Source organism: Medicago truncatula, chromosome 5 (assembly GCF_003473485.1).
Source record: "Medicago truncatula cultivar Jemalong A17 chromosome 5, MtrunA17r5.0-ANR, whole genome shotgun sequence".
Taxonomy (NCBI): Eukaryota; Viridiplantae; Streptophyta; class Magnoliopsida; order Fabales; family Fabaceae; genus Medicago; species Medicago truncatula.
In genome coordinates, this window is record NC_053046.1 from 16,734,830 (window position 1) to 16,750,857 (window position 16,028).

General features: G+C 30.1%; 1 protein-coding gene across 2 annotated transcripts; it reads left to right on the forward strand.

Annotated features, from left to right (window-relative positions):
- The first annotated feature begins 743 nt into the window (after positions 1–743).
- Positions 744–7,431, forward strand: LOC11419068 (protein NRT1/ PTR FAMILY 4.6). Of its 2 annotated transcripts, none has more exons than XM_024783186.2 (5): positions 744–889; positions 1,033–1,141; positions 1,885–2,102; positions 4,963–5,394; positions 6,235–7,431. In XM_024783186.2, the coding sequence occupies exons 1-5, from the start codon at positions 887–889 to the stop codon at positions 7,213–7,215; spliced, it is 1,743 nt and encodes a 580-aa protein (XP_024638954.1). In that variant the 5' UTR covers positions 744–886; the 3' UTR covers positions 7,216–7,431. The 2 variants fall into 2 exon arrangements, with proteins under 2 accessions (XP_024638954.1, XP_024638955.1); XM_024783187.2 differs by having other exon boundaries at positions 826–905.
- Positions 7,432–16,028: the final 8,597 nt, after the last annotated feature.

Here is a 16,028-nt window from a genome sequence, read left to right on the forward strand (position 1 = left end):
TTTGCGAGATTTTATATGATTTTATGTCGGTTTTAGGTTTCGGTTGATCCAAATTCCCGCAAATTGGTGTAGTGGTCCACCCGAAAAATTTAAATAATTCAATTATAGGTCTAATTTGCGAGACTTTAAACAATTTTTCAATAGTTAATTTTAGTGGTCCACCCTGATATTTTTTTCTGGCTCCGCCACTGAGTATGGAGTATAATTTTCTCCATTTTGTGATACATTACCAGTCATGAACATTTGTTGTATTATTTCATTTTTTTTTTTTTTTACAGACTATTGTTTATTTCATTTTTTTTTTTTTGAGAGATTGTTGTATTATTTCATAGACAGTAATTATCAACCAAATTACTATTCTATACATTCACATCTCCGCACAAGTGTAACACTCCATTTTTTTTTTGTTATTATGTTGTAGTCTAAATATCCATTAGATATGTACCTTGTGATATGTATTAATTACATAGTTTTTATTTGTAACTTTATAAATTTAATATGCATAATATTTTGATAAATAGAATTAGAAAAAATATTTTGAGTTAAAATTATATATATATGTTAGGAGAGGTAAAACACTCAAATTAGTTTCAATTACTTTGAGTGATTATTTTTTTCTTTTCTTTTTAATAAATTAAAGTTTCTTTAATACTTGAAGGATACTCTTTAAAAAATTTCTTTAAAAAAAAAAAGGAGTAAAGTAAGTGTGAAAAGAAAGACTGATTAGTGTCAATTTCATTAATAGTTAAATGAAATTTGTGTGATGACTATTCTGCCCAATTTCAAACCTTCCTTTCCTATCTCCAACTCCTTATTTAAATCTCTCACCATCCCCTTTTAACCATCGATACCTTTCGATCAGCATCCAAAACAAAAGCAAACAACCATGGTGATGGTTCTTTCTTGTACACAATTTTCTCTTCTCATCATGCATACCTTTTTTCTTTCATGATAACTTTATTTTTTCCAATTTTCATATCTCACAAGTATGTATATATATCATTTATGTTTTCAATAATACAAATATTTCAGGAACTAGAAGTAGCTCAAATGACAAGATGGGAAGGTTATGTTGACTGGAGGAACAAGCCTGCTCTTAGAGGTCGCCATGGAGGCATGGTTGCAGCCTCCTTTGTTCTAGGTAGGTTTCAAATTTCTCTCTTTTTTTTTTTTTAACTCAAATCAAGAAAAATGATAATTTTTTACTATAAAAAAATTACTTTTTACTCTATTATTTTATCGGAGAATCTTATATATTGCCAAGTTCAAGTGTGGCCCTAGTAATTCAAGCCAAGATATTTGATTTCATAATAGATCAAGTGATTGAGCTATGACACTCAAAAAAAAATAAAAATTTTGACAAAAAGACACTCAAAAGAGTTTGAAAATAAGATACATGATCTAGATTTTAGTTATTGATGTAATATATTAATAACTGACATGTATTTATATAGAAAGTAGAAGAATATAAAATAGAGTTTGTGTATGAGATATACAAACAAAAATAAGCTTAAATACAATTTTGATCTTTGAAATATTGCAATTGTGCGATTTTAAATCTCATTTCTTTATTGAGCGATTTCTACCCATTATATTTATTTATAATTTGAGATTCAAAATCAAAAAATCACAATACCTAGGGTTAGTTAGTTACTTAGGGTATAAAATAGAAAGGGAAAGTGGAAAGTAAAAACATATAGTACATATATATGTAGATATTTGTCGATATTATTAGTACCATAACCATTTATTATTACCTCTTTTTATTAAGTTAACACGTGATACTTTTTTATTTTTTGTATTGCAACACGGATTACTCTCCTACTAGTAAATACATATACGTGTCACTAATTTTGAGGCTTTTTTTTTTTTTGTCTTGTGTAGTTGTTGAGATATTGGAGAATCTAGCATATTTGGCAAATGCAAGCAATTTGGTTTTGTATTTGAAAGAGTATATGCATATGTCTCCTTCTAAATCAGCCAACAATGTCACAAATTTTATGGGAACATCATTTCTACTTGCTCTACTTGGTGGTTTCTTGTCTGATGCATTTCTCACCACTTATCATGTCTACTTGATAAGTGCAGTTATTGAACTCATAGTAAGTCTTCTCATTATTATTACTACCTTTTTTTTATTGACATACTAATACTATTATAGTACACTACCCTTCCTTAGGTTTCTTTTTTCTAAATATAAAAGGGATGTTTAACCATCATGTATCATTAACATACATAATGAAATGCTATAAAAAAATTGCCTTACAAAAAATAAAAAGGATATTCAATTAATTTAATACCAGGTCACAAAGAGAACACACATATTTTTTTGAAGAAGAGGACACACACATATTATTAGAAGATGTGACTTATTATGTAGAAAAATCAAAGTTCGTCCCAAAAATTTGCAACTTGCGAGTTAATGTTGAATCAACGCTTCAACCAAATCCATAATAAAAACAATAAAAATAACAATCAAGTCTTATCCCACTAAGTATGATCAAATTACGTCATAATATTGTATCTGAAACCAAACTACACCATAATATTCTATACTTCAACCAAATCCAAATCAAAGAATGATGTTTAAAATTTTTATCCATTTCTTGATTCCCTTTCTTTTGCCGCATTCCCACTGCCACTCGTGAAGATATCTGCTCTATTTTGTGAAGTCAAATTTTTTTATTTAATTCAATAATCTATATTATATATTCTACTTTACTTTAATTTTAGTTAACGCACCTAATAAGAAACTTATAATATTCCATTTTGGCCTCTTAAAAATAAAACTTATATTATATCCTCTCAAACAAAAACCTACGGAGAATCGATATATTTTAGAGGGGCGCACACACACTACTTTGAATAATTTTGCTAAATAATTACATTAAAAAATTCAGAAAATAATATCAACTCTCTAAACCTTTTCAAAAAATGATAAAATACTTTCCCTGTTTCAAAATAAATTAAAAGTAAAATAACTAGTTTATATTACATATAGGAGAATTCTGACAAAAGTTCTTTAAGATATTCATCATAGATTTAAAAGAGTAAATTTTGTATACAAATTGATGTGTTTATTATTTTCACAAATATTTTATTTGTATATTCAAGATAAAAAATAAATAAATATTACTAACTTTCTTAAAACATCCGTTAACAAGATTTTTTTAATTTTGTGAATTTTTTTTTTTTTTTTTTTTTTTTGTCTTAACCAATTGGTTTCTTCTAATGAAATGAGACTTTGATAATCTTAAATTGACAAAAAAATTAAACTAGAATTCTTCCTTAAATTCTCAAAAATGATTTGTCATAAACCGGTTCTCATTAACCACGGTTAGCTCGATCTTTTGGTACTATAATTATACATTTATACCCCACAAATATAAAAAATAAAAAATAAAAAAAAATAAAAAAAAAATAAATAAATAAAGGTCTCCACTTAATTAATTATGTCATGTCAACTTTAGAACCTTGCAAAGTGCATGGTCCCCATTATCTTGGGTATGAGTTTTAGTATTCCATAGATATGGTTTTATTGTTAATTAATCTATATATCTATTTCTGGAAGGTTCAAAGAGCATAATATATAGTAAGCTTTGGTAAAAGAAGTTCATGAGAACCACGTGTGTGGTTGTCATTTTGATGATCCATTATCAACACCCTTTCCTCACAGGCACATAGATACCATAATATATAGTGACATTTCATAATCATATATAACTAGCAACTGTTAATAATGGATTACAATAAATCATTGTCTATACTACGGTCCAAAGACTAGTAATGATGTGGGATCAAGTGATAAAACACGTGGCATATACACCTTGATTCTTATTTACACTTTTCTTTGTCACAAGACAAGTCATTATTGGTCAATATTTGAGGTACAACAACATTGTCTCTTCTTATTTATGTGTAATCCAAAAGTAACCATATCTATCTGTTGGCCAAATTTGGGATATGTTATTGGCTTACTTTCATTTTCTAAATAAAATTAGAGGGACTAGGGAGGAGAAAAAGATGGGTAGGTGTCATTTATGTAATCAATGCAAATCCATGTGCTTTTGCCATTCATCCATGAATTCTCTCACTAATGGATATTTTCATGAAAGCAAATTATTTACAACCACATTTAAATAGTGACGAAATTATATACAAAAAGATATCTAGCGTGGTAAATTTTTCTTGTTTTATTTAGACAGTTGTTCGATAGATCCCTCAACTTCATTTTTGAGTAGGTTATATCTCTTAATCGACTATTTTTATATGTAAAATTTGATCAAATTATAACTTTATATTATTATTTTTTTTAATAAAGTGAACAATTTTAAGAGATCTATCGAACAACAATCTCTTTACTTAGTTTTCTAGGTCTATTTGATATAATAGAACAAACTATGGACTATGTTGAGTATTGGTCCCATTTTTGGCCTACTATTATAAAGGCCTTTTCACCTACATGAAATCAATGCAATGTTTCAGGTGTTTCCATCCTATTGGTGCTCAAAAAATTATATTTTATTGTTGCAATTAATTATTCAACATTTTCATTTTTTGTCAAAATTTGTTATTTATTATTGGAACAAACCTGGTGGGTTGGGTGCTGGACCCAATTAAGGCCTTTTGTGTGACCCATTTCAGAACAATATAGGGCTCTAGGAAAAAAATGAGAATTGCTTTGTAGGCCCCCTACATTGCTAAAAGTTAGTGAAAACAGCTATCGGAAGAAATGTTTCGATAGGTTCAATTCAAAAACTTTAGAGACCTATAAAGCAATTACCGAAAAGAAAAAGAAAAAAACTATTGACAAGAATTTTAGAAAATCAAAATGAATCTGCCTTAAAAATCCTTTTGGAGTCACTCAACCGTTTGATTATGATTGAACGATTTAATTTATGACTTCATAACATTAAAATGTATGTAACATTATGGTTAATGTATTTGAAATTGTTGATGCAGGGTCTAATTATACTAACAATACAAGCTCATGTACCTTCACTAAAACCAACAAAATGTAATGAATCCACTCCATGTGAAGAAGTTAATGGTGGAAAAGCAGCAATGTTATTTGCTGGTCTATATCTAGTAGCACTTGGAGTTGGAGGAATAAAAGGATCTTTACCAGTTCATGGTGGTGAACAATTTGATGAAGCTACACCAAATGGAAGGAAGCAAAGATCAACTTTCTTCAACTACTTTGTTTTTTGTCTATCATGTGGTGCCCTTATTGCAGTTACTTTTGTTGTTTGGGTTGAAGATAATAAAGGTTGGGAATGGGGTTTTGCAATATCTACTATCACTATATTTGTGTCTATTCCAGTGTTCTTGGCTGGTTCAACAACTTACAGGAATAAGGTACCTTCAGGAAGTCCACTTACAACCATTTTAAAGGTAATTTTAGGGTACATTTTTAATCACAAGTTTATTCTTAATTAGGGTTTTTAATAACGGTCAAAGTTAGGTTATGGTCTTGTCGCGATGTTTGATATTGAAAAGAAAAACTGCAATCAAATGTGTTAATGCAGCCCTAGTCACAACTGCATTGCGATTTGGGCATCATCAAAAACCTTTATGGCCGCGACTAGGTCGCACATTTATTTAAGACTATTTAATAGGCTTAAATAAGTTTCTATTTTTGATAATTTTCATTTAGTCCCTCGAAAAAATTGTCTTATTTTAGTTTTTTTACGGTGAGCCCATTCATAGGTCACATGAATATCATTACATGAATTAATACACTTGATACACTTTTTGAACAAAAATTATATGAAATCTTTTTTATGACCAATGCAAAAATTATCTTCAATCTTATACTTTTTTGTGTCTGATTGGTTTGGTTTATTTATGCTTAATCATCTATTAGAATATGTACTTCCTCTGGTCACATTTATAAGCAAAAATAACTTTTTAAGTTCATTGAATATCTAATGTATCTAGTTTATATAAAGGTCAGATACATTAGTTATTCGATGAACCTAAAAAATTTTTTGCTTATAAATATGACCAGAGGGAGTACTTGTGAGATTGTTAGTGAGAATTTCTAGACATGGCTTATGACATGTTCATAAACTGATTTGAACTTCTTTCCATAAGCTCTCCAAAATAACTATGAAAATAACTTATAGTTTATATGAGAAAACTTTATGTGAATAGACCTAATTAAGTAGTTTGTCCAAACATGGCTTTGACTAATTCAATTATGTTGTGTTTTCTTGTTTTGAAAATGATCAGGTTCTTATTGCTGCAACACTTAATAGTTGCTGCACAAACAAAAACTCTTGCAGTGCAGTTGTAAACATGTCATCAAGCCCTTCAAATCCAAGCACACAAGCAAAAGAACAAGAACTACATCAAACCCTAAAACCAACCACACCATCTCAAATACCATCAGAATCTCTAAAATTTCTCAACAAAGCAATCACAAACAAACCAATTCATTCATCACTACAATGCACAATCCAACAACTAGAAGATGTCAAACTAGTCTTCAAAATATTCCCGATTTTCGCGTGCACAATCATGCTCAACGCTTGCTTAGCTCAACTCTCCACATTCTCAGTCGAACAAGCCGCGACAATGAACACAACCCTCTTCTCCTCCTTCAAAGTTCCGCCTGCTTCATTACCGGTTTTCCCGGTACTCTTCCTCATGATCCTAGCACCAATATATGATCACATTATAATCCCTTATGCAAGAAAAGTTACAAAATCAGAAGCAGGAATAACTCATCTCCAAAGAATTGGAATTGGGCTAATACTCTCTATAGTTGCAATGGCTATAGCTGCAATTGTTGAAATCAAAAGACAAAAAATAGCATCACACTCAAATGAAAAAAATCCATTACCTATTTCATTTCTTTGGATAGGTTTTCAGTATTTATTTCTTGGTTCAGCTGATCTTTTCACATTGGCTGGATTACTGGAATTTTTCTTCTCAGAAGCACCTTCAAGTATGAGATCATTAGCAACATCACTTTCTTGGGCTTCTTTGGCAATGGGATATTACCTTAGTTCAGTGATTGTTTCTATAGTAAACAGTGTTACTGGTAATGGTAGTCATAAACCATGGTTAAGTGGGTCAAATCTTGATAACTATCATTTGGAGAGATTCTATTGGTTAATGTGTGTGCTTAGTGGGTTGAATTTTCTTCATTATATGTATTGGGCTACTAGGTACAAATATAGAGGGAGAGGAAATATTGATGAATCATGAAGTAAATGGAAAAAATTGAAAATGGCATGTATATGAAGAATTGAGCACTTGGTAAGTGTTCATAGATGACATTTTTGGCAAGGCAATGTTAATTAAGAAGCAATAGAGTGCATCAACATTGACTCCAATAGAATTTAATTGGTGTACACTGTTAATGTAAAAAGTTATACAGATGCATCCAATAACATCTCGTTATCGTGACACTTTACTATGTTAGTTTTTAAAATATCTCGACAATTATCTACTTAGTGAGATGTAATGGGATGCATGTGTGAAAGTTTTTTACTCAACAATTATCTACTTAGTTTTTTAATGTCCATGGTTTGTTTGTGCATGAGTTGTGGGTTAAAAAATTTATTTTCACAAAGTTTCTATGGTTGAAAAATCATTACACTGTCGTACTCATACACTTCTTTATATGCTTCCAATATGTGTGTTGTTACTATATGTACTAATAAATAGAAAAACAAACTAAATAATATTTTCGTTCTAAAGTTAACTCATTAATGATAGTGTGGAAAGATTCATGTCGCGGTGAAGAAAGGACTTATCAAAGAGTTCAAAGAAAAGCTCGAAGAAGGTTCAACTTACTTGAGTTAAAATGTTTTTTGGGGCTGGAAATGATGTTAAATTCAAAACAAAGGACAACATTAGAGAAACTCAAAAGGATCTCAAAAAGCACAAACTAATTGACATTGTGTTTGAGATTTTATAGTAAGTTTGAACTGTCTTATAAATATATTTACAAATTGACAAGTATTTATATTTTGCTTTGTAATCACATAAGCAATAGGATGAATTAAACGTTAAGGGATACTTATGTTGACTAGATCATCAACATCTTCAAAACTATGTTAAAACTGGACCTATCATACTTATTATGCATTCGGTCAAATTAAAGAAATTGAATGGTAAAATTTTAAACAAATTTGTTAAGACATCGTTACTATTCACTAATGCAACTATTTAGTAGTTCAACTATGAAAAATCACATAGCCTATTAACTCCACTGATAACACCAACCTACTTGGGTTGACATGGTGGTGTTGGTTTGGACCTTGAAGTTTTCTCATCTCAAGATCTCATGTTCGATTCTCCTGTGTCAATTTTGATGGGTTAATTTAATTTCTTCAACAAACAAACAAAAACAACTCCACCGATAACATAGTTATTACATTCAATGATAACATCCAGGCTAAAAAGATTGAGTGAAACTCCGTTTGTGGACTCGACCATATATAATTCAAAAATCCATTTGTTAGCCAATATTTTTAAAGAGCTATCTTAAATGCAGTCAAACCAAGGTTGACCTTATAATCGAAGAAATAAAGAATGCTCTCTTATTCTTATGCATTTAAATCGAAGTTAGACTTGCTGGAAATGCTCGAAGCGCGTGTTTCAGTTCAACAGACGTAGGTATCGAAAGGCAGTTTGTTTTGGATAAGGTCAAGCAACGGATATTTCCAAAGGCGCACATATTCGAAATTCAAATCGAATGGATAAGTGTTGTTCGTTTTTAGCCGTTGTAATTTCAAATTCAAATATAGCTAGGAAGTTATTTCTATTAGTATAAATAGTAGTTTCTCGCAAGGGAACGTGATCACAATCCAATCATACACAAAACTTACACTCAAATTATCCGCATTGAAGAGAGAAACGAGTCACAAGTTGCAATGTATGAACATGTGTACCAATTTACATTCAATCAATGCAATTTAAATTCATTTTCTTTTATGTCTTTACAATTTACTTGTTTCTTTTGAGCAATTCACTTATTTTCATTTAACATAACTTCAATTGAAGTTGAATTCGATTGTTTTAATTACTTCTTTTTATCAAGTTCTTCAAAAACAATAATAAATTTCTGGAAAATAACAAACACAATATGTCCTTAAGATTTACTGTTTGATCTTGCATGTAAATATTTTTAAACCATCAGCTGTTTACCAAAATTCAGTGTAAACACCATTTAAGAAACAATTTGGAGAAGATCTTACTTGATGAAAATGTACAAAATCAATTATCATCTTTATTTAAGTCGCTACACTTTAATGTTATTTAAGTCTCGACAAATTGCATTCATGTGTTCTTCACAAAAAAAAAAACACCTACTTTTTGTAAATTAGAATTAAAAGGAACATTTTCATGGTGAGGTCAAGCTTATACAAAAAAAAAAATTAAAAGTATTGTTCATGGTTTGTTTAACAGTGCATGATTTGTGGTCTAAAAAACCATTTTCACAAAGTTTCCATGATTGAATAAAAAACGTTACATTGTCCTACTGATAGATTTTTTTTATATGCTTTCATTATGTGTGTTGTTATTATTATATGTACTAACAAATAGATAAACAAACTAAATAATATTTTCATTCTTAGTTTAACTCATTAATGATAGTGTGGAAAGATTCATGACAAGGTGAAGAAAATAGTTATTAAAGAGTTTGAAGAAAAGCTCAAAGAAGATTCAACTTACTTGAGTGAAAAGGTTTTTGTGGCTAGAAATAAGGTTAAATTCAAAACAAAGGACAACAATTGATAAACTTAAAGGGATGTCAAAAAGTACAAACTAATTGATGTTACTTTTTGTATTTGAATTAAATTGTTGAAGTTTGTTTTAATTAAAAAAAAATGTTGAATTTTATATATAATAACTATAAGACTAGGAGAAGGTTTTGGGACTAGGGTTTTTCGTTGAATCAACATCGTCATCATTTCCAAATCCAAAGGTAAAAACCCTAATTCAGTCGCGACAATACAACAATCCTCACCCGCACCGCAATCCACCGCTTTCGTTACATCTACTGTGCAACACCACCACCACCGCCACCACGACGCTTTATTTCTCCTCATCACATTCCCAAACCCATCTCATTCTTCCATCGCACTCGTTTTTCCACACCATTCCAGTTCCACTTTTCTTCTTCTTCTTCTTACTCATCTTTGTCTTCTTCTAATGCCAACGATTTTTCCTCTGGTGAGTTCAATTTCCAGCCCCTCACCAGATTCAAAAAATTTCTTGTTACTCTGAAGACCATGGTAGCATTATCTTCGGAGTGCATTCAGCATGGAAGTGTATTAAAAATCACTTTGGATGGTCAGATATCGGATCAGCTCAAAGTCTAAAGAAAAGAAAAGCAAATATATAATTTGTAGTAATAATGATATGAGAAAGTTTCGACTTTGTGATCTACTAGTGAGATGAACAATTCCAACTTTAAATTTTTTACTTTAAAGTGAATAGATGAAAGATTAAAGGTGGTACAGCTGGTTAAGGAGGCTAAGGAAGGTGACTACTTCATATTTAGTTGTTAGCTTGTGGAGTAGAATATTTTTGGTTTGTTTTGTGAGTAACTTTAACCAAGTGTATAAGTATTTATATTTGAAAGAGTAAAAAGGTCATCTCATTGTTAAAAGGGTTTTTCTCACCTATGCAACAATGCATAGGATAAGGTGTAGTTAATGTTTCACTATCTTTAACATAAACAATCACATTGATTATCCTTTTCTTGAAAAAGGATAATTTTCTCTATCCTATTAATCATTCAATTTTTTATTTTTTATTATAAAAATAAAGTCTACTTATAGTATTAAATGCATGGAAAAATGCAAATGGAACGGCATTTGTAAACAAAAAAAAATGAAACTAAATGGATAGAAAGTATATGAGTACAAAAGAAGAAAATTGTTACATATATTAACGTAGAAGAAGATAAGATTTTTTTTTTTTTTTGTTGGTACAAGAAGAAGATAAGACTTTAATTTTATGATGATTTCTTTTTGGAGTTCTATATTAACGCAGAAGAAGAAAATTGTTACATATACTTTCACACAATTTTTCAAATGGAACCATGACTATTCTATTTTTGTCCAATTGCCATATCTTTGAAGAAGAAAAAATTAAAGCAGAAGAAGAAGATTGTGTTACAAATGCCGTTTCAAATGGATGAGTTTTGTCACCTAATATAGAGAATCATGTTCTAATTTTTTGTTGTTACAAATGATGTTCCATAGATAATTTTTTTTGTTAAAAATAAAAAATAGAAAGATTAATAAGATTGAGAAAATTGTAATTTTTTTATAAGAAAATTATCATTTTTCATGAAAAGGATATTCAATATGATAGTTTATGTGAAAGAGTGTAACAGCCTGATTTTCGCTAGAAATATTTTTAATTGTTTTAATATGTGTTATATGTGCTTGTGTGTGATTATTTATCATTGGGTGCATTTTTATGGGTTTTCGTGTTGGAAGGGTAATTTAGTAAATTCATGGTGAGAATTATTTTTAGTGTTTCGAGTGAGAACCATTATTTTGCTAAGTTACTAGTGTGGTAATTAGTTATGAGCCGGTAAGTGATCGTTGTTATTATTTTACCGTCAAGTGAGTAGAAACATTTTTGAATTAGTGAATGAGTGAGTTAAGTCCACTAAGGCATTAGGGGTTAAGCCCATTTGGGAGGAGCCTATATAATTTATAGACTTTAGAGAAAAATAGGTTTTCATTTCATTTCATAAGAATATGAGAGAGGTAGAGAGAGAAAGTTCAAGAGAATGAGCAAAAGGGTTAGAAGGGAGAAAGCTTGAAGAACCGAGAGGTGATAGAGATTCTAGGAGCTAAATTGAAGCTTTTGTTAGGATTATTTCTTACTGAGGTAAGGGGGTTAGATTTCAATCATAATCACTTAGTTGTAATCTTTTCCCTAATTATATGCATAAGTGCTTATTTGAATAAGTGATTATTTTGCACTTAGTTGTTGAAATTTGTGCTCTTGTTATGATGATATGTTTGGGTACATGAAATTGGTGATAATTGATTTGTTGTTGATGAAATTGCATGTTCATAATATGTGAAAATAGTATATTGTGAATTGTGCTCTAATTGTCGAATTGTGCTATGTTGTTGTTGATTTGTGATGAGATTCATGTTTAATTAATGTTGTTGTTGTTAAGAGATGTTGTTGTTGATGATTCATAGCTTGGATGTTCATAAATCATGAGTTTGTGATGTGAATTAAGCTGTTGTTGTTGGTTTTGTGAAAATGGGTTGATTTGGTGACTCATGTTTGAATGACAGTTGTTTTCATTTTTGATGTGTTCTTGAGAGCCCTTTTAAGTGCTAAGACCTGTAAACAAACTTTGGAAACATATTTGGGCGTTGGAAGATCAAAATTGAGAATTTTGGATGAAAAAAGGTTGGAACCCGAAAGTTTTTTTGCAGAACTGATGATTGTTCGCTTAAGCGAACCGGTAAGCGAACACTCACAATAAGTTCTGGAACTATGTCGCTTAAGCGAACAGCTACTGTAAGCTTCTGGAGCTTGGTCACTTAAGCGAACGGATGGACGCTTAAGCGAACGAGCCCAGTTTCAGCAACTTTTGATTTTCATTCCGGGCTTTAGGGGGCCAATCCGAGCTTTGTAAAACACTTCTTTCAACTTGTTAATCTCTGTTTGTACTCCTAAACCTACTGGAACATGATTTACTTATTTAAACTGGGGATTTTCTAATTGGGTTGAAACTTGAACTTTTGATAATTTCGGTTTTTGTCGGAAATAAACTTTTGTGAACTAAAAGGGATAACAAGTTGGGTCTACAGTCCATGTGGACTTAGGCAAGGCTTGTAAAGTTGGTTTAATGTCTTAATCATGTCAAACTTAATTTTCGGGTGGGATTGTGGAATATGTGAACTTTGGTTTTTCTCATACGAACTTAGGCTAATCTTTGAACTAATGCTTGATAGTTCATAAGTAGCATATGCTCATACTTATATGATCGATTAAGATTGAATGGTAGGTTTCCAAACTTGAACAAGTTACTTTGCTTTGAAAATTATCAATGTTGATCGTTTGCCATTTGATATGGACTTTGTCGAAAATGATTCTTTAAAGCCATTTAACTTATAAACCTTTTGTGAATAGCTTTGTATGATTAAATAAAGATATGTTAATGATTGTTAGGCATTGGATATGATGTTCATCATAAGGTGTTGTATTTCCTCTTTACTTGGAATGTGGGAAATTCATGTATTGATATTGAATTATGTGAAGATGATAATTGTAAATACATATATATATTGATTAATTATGATGTTGTTGGTGAATATATATATATATATATATATATATGTTGAATGATTGTGGTGAATTGTTGGTGAGTGCATATATGTCAAGTAACGGTGAATTATTGGTGAATGCATATATGCTAAGTGTTTGGTGAGATTGCGGTGAATTGGTTGTGTGAACATATACATTGTTGTTGTGACATATGTGTATACATACATGACTGATGGTGATGGATTTTATATATATCCGAAATGTGGTGAATTGTTTGTGTGAACATATGCATTAGTTGTTGAGTCATATGTTCATGCATTCATGACTGATGGTGACGGATTTTATATCCAATTGAGGTGATTATGATGTTCAGTTGGCATCATGGGGTGACGGCCTAGACGTTGGTGATGACGGTACTGCATGCATCTAGAAGAGTCTAGAACATTGCATGCATTTGGATAGTCAATGAGTCGTGTCATAATTGAATATGAGACTTGTTGAATTTGTGCATTGGTGAATGTTATGATTGTGTGGATTGGTGTATATGTACATTGGTGGATTTTGTTGACGGTTGTGAATAACTGGATTATGCTCTAATTGCATGTCTTACTTGTTTGTGCTTATACACTTGGTGAATCTGAATGATGATAATTATTTTGGTAATAGCAATGGGGTGAGAATTGCATATGTATATACATATGATGTGGTAACTTATTTGATAATGATAATTGCTTGCATATAACTTTGAAATGATGAATGTACTTGTTGAGTTATGTATGTTAAATGAAGAATATGGTGAGTAATCCATTCATTGATTAATTGTTGATAAATTATGAGCTTAGGTCGATAATTTGATTAGTGATTGAATCTGTTGCTATGATATGTTAGTAATTTGATAGCTTGAAATGTATGTGATGGGGGGTAACAATTATGTGATGCTAGTATACTAGGAGGGATGGTTATGCATGAATCCTTGAATGCTTATATTTGTTTATGTTGATTATAATTGATGTAAAGTTTACTCCCAGTGGTTTTGACCACCTACCTGTCTGTATGGATGGGTAGACGAAGTGCAGGAGTAGTTTGCTTTTGGTGAGTGCTTGGATAGCGGGAGCTAATCTCCGTTATTGTTTCTTGGAGTCTTAGATTTAGGCTCTGATTAGGACATTGGTCTTTATGTCTTTGATGGATTTATTTATTATTGAGATTTAACCCATAAGTCGGGATTTGGAGAATTTATATGATGTTGTATTTTTATCTTATGGCATGTAGACTTTGGAGATGTAAGATTTATATCCGCTGCGACTATTGAGAATTTTTATATATGCATGTTAATTTTGTTTTGTTGAAGACCTAGCGTCTATTTCTTGAATATTTATATTATTCGCGTGTTTTATCGCTTTAATAGAAATAAGGCGTTACAAAGAGAGCTTTCATTAAACTACGTCTGGCATCAAATCAAAAGATGAGACGCAATTCAAGGTGGTGATTCATCAATCCATACAAAATCATCATTTTGAGTTGCAAACTTTGTTAAATAGTGAGCAGTTTGGTTTGCTACCCTTCTTATATGTACTAATTCTAATAAATTAAAACTAGGTACCAGCCTCATATAATCAGCGACAATGACCTCTATATATGGAGAATTTATTTTCTTGACAGCGATGCTTTCAATTGCATTAAGAGAGTCAACTTCAACAATTAGATTAAGGAAAAGCATATCTCTTGCGTTACTAAACTCGGTTTCCATACATTTAATATTATAAGTAGTCTTTATTTTTGTAGTATGAAGTTATAAAAAATAAAAAACTGAATGATTAATAGGATAGAGAAAATGATAACTAATATGATTGTTTATGTTGAAGATAATGGGACATTAACTACACCTTATCATTGCATAGGTTAGAAAAACCTTGTTAAAATTAGTGTAAAGTGACATTCAATTAAGTTAGCAATGTAATTAATGGAATAAAATCAAATTTACTATTGGATAGATTCTGCACATGTGCCTAATAATTACATTTTTTTTTATTCTAATTTCATGCATCTAGTTACTACCATGGATTCATGCAAGTTTGTAAAAGAAGCTTAATTATAGCAAATGTATCTACTTATTTTAGTTGTATTGTACCCTTACATCATATTATTTTAAATTAATTAATAAGTTTTATGTTCTTCTTTTTAACAAACTCTTGATTACTATGTGTTATATATATATATATATATATATATATATATATATATATATATATATATATATATATATATATAGACACACACGGACTAATGAAATCTTGTATCTTAATATATTACAAGTTATACATACTTTTAAGCTAATACTAATTAATGTTATAGTGTATATTTTATATTTACTCGAACATAATTGAGTTTTTATTGTAAATAAAATATCAATTTCTTAAAATAAGATGTTACAAATATTACCATGTATTTGAATTAACTAACCTATTTGTTTGTTTAGGAAAATCCTCAATAACAAATTTGATGACGGTTTCAACACTTTTTCTTCTTTATTTACACTTTTGTGTATAAATTCAAATAATCTCTCAAAACTAACATTCTGTAATAACACATATTCTAATGTAATCAAGATTAAATTGACATTATAGTTAATTTCAATCATAACAGTATATACAATAAAAATTTACCATTGTATTATCCAGATATTGTTGATCTCCATTCATTTCATTATGGAATGAGTGCAGCACAAACAACTTTGTCTTGCTTTGGTCAAATATATA